General features: G+C 35.3%; 1 protein-coding gene across 1 annotated transcript; it reads left to right on the top strand.

Annotated features, from left to right (window-relative positions):
- The first annotated feature begins 3,993 nt into the window (after positions 1–3,993).
- Positions 3,994–8,114, top strand: LOC111617701 (beta-1,3-galactosyltransferase 5-like). Its single transcript, XM_023358992.1, has one exon. The coding sequence runs from the start codon at positions 5,825–5,827 to the stop codon at positions 6,881–6,883; it is 1,059 nt and encodes a 352-aa protein (XP_023214760.1). The 5' UTR covers positions 3,994–5,824; the 3' UTR covers positions 6,884–8,114.
- Positions 8,115–8,116: the final 2 nt, after the last annotated feature.

Raw genomic sequence — 8,116 nt, 5'->3', positions numbered from 1 at the left:
GGTATTGACGAATATTAATTACCCGGTTAGTGTCTATTTCAGGGCTATGCATAAAAAGATCGGTACCTTTCAAATCCTCGACACCTTCCGCAAACAAACCATGGTACTTATTAAGGACGAGAGTCACCTGATTTTCACCCTGAGATCCCGGAGTACCTGGGTTTATGGCGGTGCTAACAGGGGTACCGCTTAAACAATCATAGTACATTATTGATGGGCGGGAATCACAATTTATCACTTTAGTCTTACGTTCTATGAAAGCACAACTATCTACTAATAATGACGGAATTGAGTTAATGACGTCCATCCCCAAGATCCCTTGGTATTCTAACATATCCGGGAATTCCATACAACAAAGGAAAGCGGAAGTTGCCTCATCCTTGTAGCTTATGGAACCCTCTAGGACTTCTTTACATGTGGAAATCGTGCCATTGATCCCTCTGATATGGGTGGTCTCACCCTTTTTAGCACACTTGAGAGGCTTAGCAATTTTCGCATTTTGAGTTAACGCTACATCAACTAAGGACCTTTCTGCACCCGTGTCAATTAAGAAATTAATCTCCTCCCCTACTACTTTTCCCTTTATTAACAAGAGCCCCCTCTCCGAAGGTGAAAATTCGGTCAGTCTGAATGTGAGGGTAGGAACTTGACGCTGACCCTTATCAAGTCCCCGAACTAGTTTAAACCTTGAATGTTTCTTTTGGGGCATTTCCGAGCCAGGTGATTTGGGCTATTGCAAATGAAACAAAGTCTGCTTTTAGCGTTAGATGGCTTATCGTCCCGGGTCGGGTTTTCAGCCATTTTGGAGACTATTTCATAGAGGGCATTCAATCCCTTCTCTAATCTATCTAAACGATCCTCACCCTTCGAGGTAGTACTAGTGCTGACTTCTCGACTTGTACTTTCTGCACTTGTCTCTTCCTGAGAATTATAACAGACTGTTCTAAGCTCCTTAGGGTTGTTACATTCCCTCTCTAGCCTCTCCTCCCTTTCAGCGCATTCGAAAGCCTTCTCTAAGGTAGCAGGTTCCCTGCGGAACACGTGACCCCGAATATTTGTACCTAACCCTTTTATGAACCTTTCCATAATAATTTCATCCTTGAATTTTGCGATATCTGGGTTACTCCGGATAGCCCTAGACATTATAGTTTTAGTTCTGGTGATGTAATCACTGACCGACTCCCTTCCGCTCTGCTTCAGATTTAATAGTTGGTCAAGTAAGCCCTTTCCCTTTTCTTCATGCTTCTCGAAGCATTTAATTAGATCTTGTTTGATTTCTTCAAATGTTAGGGCAGGCGTTTGTTCCAATAAACAAAAGAAGGTGTTCAGTGGCTCACCTTTTAGTTTGGCTTGCAACGCAGCCACCTTAACTTCGTCCCCCCAATGGGCTAGCTTAGCTACATTATCGATGGTCATAAAAAATTGCTTTATGTTTACCGTATCGTTAGGTGAATTCGAGAAGGAGGGGATCATCCCTAAAAACCCAGTAACCACGAGTGGGTAATTCACAACATGGCCTCCCGCCATAGAACTCATATCTGGAGTACCTTTATCCTCCATCTTACAATTAACAGTCGATATTAATACCGTTATGCACCGAGTTAGGCTAACAAGACGGGAATCCTGTCGCGGACGCCAATGTGAAGATGTATAGCGCGGACAGGAAAACACAGACACGTTTTTCCAATGAAACAAGTTTAATTTCGCGCTAACATTAATATATTTACAAAATGAGTTCGGATTCCCGCTGTTACTTACAAACGTTCCAAAATCCCGAGCGACCGGATATACCAATATACTGGTAGTTACTTTTCCGATAACTATCTCTTGACAAAAGTAGTTGCGCGCGGAAACTTAAACTAACTTAAAACTAAAATAAACTAGGAGATAGAAAAGATAGAAAGGGGAAATAAGAAGAATTAAAGGACAGAGGGTACCCAATTTTCCTGTTGGTTCTCCACAGTTCCTCGTCTCGGCTTCGTTCTCGGCTGTTCTTCCTTTTAGAACCGTTTCGGTCCGTTTCGGAGTTGTCTTATAATCGTCGACCAGATTCTTCTCTCAATGCGCTTCTTACGGCCTCCTTCTGCAGCGCTCCCCCAACTTTTTGTTCCAGAGCCTTCTGCCACACGTCTCTCGCTCTCCGAGTCCGGCCTAAGAGTGCCTAAAAACCCTTTGTTTTCCTCTCTCCCAGCCCCGTTTTCGTCTTTTGTTCTAAGGCTACCCCCTGATGGGTTAGGGGTGAGGCGAGTTCTTGGAAATCCGAGACAAAGGAACAAAGAAATCGGAAGGAAGGAAAGTTCTAGAATTTAAATTAAACTAAAACTATACGGACTAATAATAATAATAACAATATTAATAAAAGAAAAACAGGCGTGTAGCCACATTGTAATGTTAAGAATACGTTCATTTGCCAGTGTTCTAATGAATTCCCAAAATACTTCTAGGTTAAAGTAGAGGGCAGTTTTTTCTTTTCAAGCTCTGATGGTCCATAAAAAGAAAGACAAGTGTAAATAACAAAATGAATTTATTATCAAAAGTTAGATACAAACATGGTTACTTTTCAATGTAATCACTGTGAAGATTGAGGCATTTGTCATATCTGTGGATGAGCTTTTCCATTCCCTTGTCATAGAATGTTGCCGCCAATGAATTGAAATGGCCTTAACAACGTTGTTTTGAAGATTGTCATTAGTCTCAAAACTCTGACTGCTAGCTACATTTTCAGTTCAGGAAAGAGGTGGAAGTCTTCACACATTAAAAAGTTCCAAGTTGGATGGAAGTGTGAAAGGTGGAAATCTTCACCACCTGTAAAAACTCAGCATATAGCCCCAATTTAGTGCCGAGAGACTTCCACCCAGAATATGAATTTTCCATTTCCATTAAAGGGATATGTGAACTTTTTTAAAATCCTTTCTATTCTGAGGACACTGAGAAGGCACTTTTTTAGTAACATCATTATGGTTTTGGTAGGCCCACAATGGAGTGGAATTGTGTAGTGAGGGATGGGGATTGACATATTTGGATGGATCATTTCCAAAAAATTTCTGGAGTTTTTTGATCCATCTGGATTCAATTCTTAGTCTCCCAAAGTGGTAGGCTGGCATATTAATCATTCAGTCATTTGGCCATTGAAAGGGTAAGTAGACTGAAAAATATTGGGAACTGCTGGTCTATTGACTGGAAGGTGAAAGAAAAGTAGATAAATACTTTCAATATTTTAATAGATTATCTTTCAAAATGACACTTTAAGATTTGGTAGATAGCAGAAACATTCTCAGCCAACATATTCCAGATACAATTAAGGAAGCAAGAAAAATTTCAGTCAGTTTGGTAGAAATTCAGCATGCATTTAGAGTGATGAATATTACAGCAAGTAAAAAATGGAATGCTTTCTAATTGAAAACACTTCCTACTTTATGATCTCTAATCTTGTTGGAAAACCTTTAACAAATTCAGATGCAATACCATTGGTAAGGTAGTGGTTAAAATTTTATTTATTTTGAAAAGCAAACTGGTTGTTAACAAATTAGAAAGATACCACTGTGTATGATTATGTAGACACCATCAACAAGATTTCATACAGATAACTGAAAGATTGAATTACTAAATTTAAATGGTAAGGCTTCAATGTGGCCATATTTAGATATTTTGTTGGAGTTGTGGAGGCTGATTTTGCCAACTGATACTGTGGCTGATACCAATAGTTCATATAAAGCAGTGTTTCTCAACCTCTAACAAATCGTCACCCCCTTAACTTTGAAAACAATTTTGTTGGGTTTACTAATTTAATTTTTTACAAAGTAAATGTTTATTTGATGATTATATATTTACTCAGAATACATATTAGATTTTGATATAATTAACAAAATTAAAATTAAGCATTATTTGCTGTAAATCCCCAAGGCAAGCTTCAAAATTCCGATGCCAAGGGCCAAGGCTAACGCCAAATTCGTATTGCATTGAATAGACTAGTGACTAGTATAATGTTATTTGTTTAATTATTGTATGATATAACAAATAAAATATCTAATTATTTTTAATATAATGTTTTACTATAGCGCTCAAAAAATTGTTTTTTGCCCCCCAAAATATAAATTGTTGCTAATCGACCCCCAATATGGAAACGCCCACTGATATAAAGTGTTGGTCAAGAAAGCTTGCTCTTCTTTCCTTTCATTTGCTCATCCCGCATGTTGTTTCTTTTTACTGCTGTATTTCTTTTAATTAAAACAAATTTTGTTTTGGTGGTATGATTTTGCCAACTGTTCAACAAAACTTGATGACGTTGAAGGTCATGACCTCTCCCCAACCCCCGTAGCTCTGCTTCTGAAGCTAGAGTTTTTCTCTATGCATGTACTGTACGAAATCTGATAGATCACTGGTAATGATTTTGTAAAATGTTTTATGCTTAAATTTGATTGATCTCTTTAATAACATCATTTAATATAATATAAAAAATAAAATGCAGAGTTTACCAGCATTTGCCTACCATTTTGACTCGTGTATTACTCACGTGGCCTTAGACGGGGAATGTTGTGACATGCAAAAACCTATTCAGTGAGCGACACCATTTCAATAAACATTTCATGAACATGTTCATATTCATGGAATGTTCATCAGCCTGGTATATTGTGTGTTTGTTGTTGAGACTTCAAAACTAGCAAGTCTGTTGTGTGGACAGAGCAAGTATTTAGGCAACACTTCAATATTGGAAGACATGGGAGGATACCCAATTGACACACTGCTATGAACTGGGTAAAGTTTCATACTAAGGCTTCTGCATTAGACAAGAAACTGAGAGGAAGTGGGAAATCTGTGTAGACACTGGAGAACATTTAGAATGTGCAGAGTGCTGTCAATCAAAGCCCAAAACATTCAGCAAGCACACAAATATGCATTGGCACTTAGCCTGTCAAAGAACTCAGTGTGTTGGATTTTACATACATACCTAAATTACCATGCTTACAAAATCCAAGGCTGGTCATGTTTTCCATTACTCAGATGGAAAACATGATCAGTTGAGTGTATGAACCTAGATGGACAGCAAATAAGTGGAGTTATTTTTAAGAAATAATAATTTTTTTGTGTTGTGACAACATGGCAGATATTTATCCTTCCATTATCACTATTGTCAATAAATATGATTAATAATTGAATGAATGAACAGTGTTATGTTTCAAAATGGTAGACGAATGCTGATACACCCTGTGTGCGTGTGTACAATGAAGTATTAAAAATCTGGACTAATTGGGAATGGACTACATCTAGATTTTCAAAATATATGGGAAAATTAGCATTTTAAGTTCTGTAATGCACAAGTGCTGATGACACCATGACTTGTGCAATAATTTTTTGAATATTATTGTGTAAGTTGTGATGCTTTCAATCATCAGCACCATACTTAAATATTCAAAACCTTTTTAGAATAAGTTCCAACATTTAAAAAAACCCATTGAACTGCTGTAGAAGTATAGAACAAAAAATTGAATGTCAAACAGAGAAGAGCAGATAGATCTTAATGTTCCATTCTGTTCAGATTATGATGATAGGACCAGGAAATTGTCCCAAAAAACTTTTACAGAGCCCAGTTCTTTAATGTGATGTAATGTTGTCTGACATATTTATCAATATTTTTCTGATTTCACATGAAATTGTCTCATTTACATAAGAATTTTTTGTCTCCTGCTATTAATGAAATTCTGAATGGGCAAATTTCAATGTATGAATTGCACATGAAAATTATTCTTTTTTAATTAAGATTATCTGTTTCACAAAAAATTAATTTAAAAAAACTTAATTTGTTATTAATTTTTTTTTCTACAGTATGGGTGTTTTTGGAGGACAATTTCAGCATAAATTAGCAATATGGATATTGATTATCATCCTACTCTTTACCTACCTTTGTGCAGTTTTATGGTATAATGAAAGTGTTCTACCTCATTCATCATTGTCTATAAACAGGTGGAAGGACTTTCCAAATGCTTTTAATTTGTCTTTGATTAACTCAACTGTGGATTTTTCAACTCTTGTTGATCTCTCCAATTTTAAATTTCTTATTAATAATCAACGGTGTAAAAATGTCAGAGATCTTTTTATGGTTATTTTCGTACACAGTGCACCTGGGAATTTCAGAAAAAGAGATGTCATACGAGAGACTTGGGGTTCCGAAAAGAATCTGGCTACGGACTCCTTGAGATTGGTGTTCCTGATTGGAAGTGTAGGAAATCGATCTCTCCTGAATGCCATTTCACAAGAAAATACAATCTATAGTGATATTGTACAGGGTAATTTTGTAGACAGTTATAGAAATCTCACATATAAACATGTCATGGGTCTGAAATGGATCACTTATTTTTGCCCGGCAGCCAGATACATTCTGAAGACTGATGATGATATTTTTGTAGACATCTTTCAATTGACAGATTATTTGAAAAACACATTCAGTCCAACTCCTCCCAGAAAATTTCTAATGTGTTTAATTATAAAGAATACATTTGTGCGTAGAAGCCAGAGGAGTAAGTGGCGAGTGAGTTTCAAAGAATATCGAGAGGGATACTATCCCACCTACTGTGCCGGATGGGCCATAATCATGTCTTCGGAAGTGGCCCGTCAGTTATATTACCAATCTTCTCTGGTTCCATACTTTTGGATAGACGACGTCCACGTGTCTGGCACGCTGGCCAAACGTCTAGGGTTGACTCACACAGACTTTTCAAACAAAATATATGCTGGCGAAGAAGATTTATTGAAATGGTTGGAAAGCGATGGGCTTTCTCGTCCCTACATGTTTGGGCAACCCATTTGCAACATCACTATTGTCTATCAGTTATGGAATAAGACCTTACAGTATTATGCATCAGTTGGATCTCATTCAATGGTTTAAACTTTTTGGCTTAAATTATTTTGTGTAAAGTGCCGTTAAATCTTTTTCTTAACTGTGATTGGGATGTCTGTTTCCATAAGCAGATCTATATATTATACAGTAGATCTACTAAATGAAAAAAACATTCCTTTCATTTATTTTTTACATTTACATTCCATTCATTTTTCTGTTAAACAAATTGGAGGTGAAAAGAGAGTATTTGGATATTGTACAACAATATAAATTAGCTATTCAGATTATAATTGACAGCTTTTGACACAGTAAAGTGGAATGCTTTTCAAACATAATTTAGTAGCATTTTTTAAACTGTCATTAGCTTATCCAAAAAGAATTAATTCTGACATTGGTTAAAGCTAAATTAAGAATTATATTTTTGTCATGGTGATAAATCATTTTGTTTTAAAAATGATTTGATAGTTTGAGTTTTTATTCAACACATTCCCATTGGTGATTGTAGTCATGGTGTGCTTCAGATTGCTCACAAAGAATATTTTCATACCAGTAGTTTCAAAACTTCCTATTTTTATGATTATAATAAGTATACGTGCCAAATTTACTTATTCTACATTTTTGTACTTCTCAAATTGATTTACTTACATTAATTATGCAGTAAGTAGACTGCAGTTTTTGTAAGTGCTTTATTTTAATGCATGTTATTTGCTAAATTTTTCATTTTGAAAGAGTGAGATATGGATTACAAAATCCAAAAATTTATTTTATTTTTTTTTCTGTGGGAGAATAGTTTTAAGATTTTTGGAATTTGAAAGACCAAATTTTATTAAAAAAATATAATATGGCTTCTACATATCCTCTCCCAAATGTGTAAATCCATTGCCAAAAAATATACAAATTTAACTTTTTAATGTTAGTGTTATCAAAATATGAAAAATTGTTATTTGATACAATAAATTTTCTAGTAGAAAATAGTATTTGCTGTTCGATACTTAATACTTGTTACAACTAATTCTTGTTCTTTGCATTATGAAAATTAAAGTTGTTATTAAAAGTTTTATTGTGTCCTTAATGAGAACAATACATAAATTGTATTTTTGTTTTTTATGCTTTCACAGATAGTTTAATTCCTGGATTAGCATCATTGTTTATAAATTATGTGAACTGATGTTTTACTTTAATAAATAAAAAATATGTGAAATAACACAAATAACTGAATGCTCAATAAAAATAATCTTACAAATTAAAAAACACTCTAACCTTATGTTTCTCCCTGCAGAT

This window comes from Centruroides sculpturatus, unplaced genomic scaffold, assembly GCF_000671375.1.
Source record: "Centruroides sculpturatus isolate CEXI.00-Female unplaced genomic scaffold, Cexi_2.0 scaffold1296, whole genome shotgun sequence".
Taxonomy (NCBI): domain Eukaryota; kingdom Metazoa; phylum Arthropoda; class Arachnida; order Scorpiones; family Buthidae; genus Centruroides; species Centruroides sculpturatus.
This window is presented reverse-complemented; position numbering and strand designations above follow the sequence as displayed.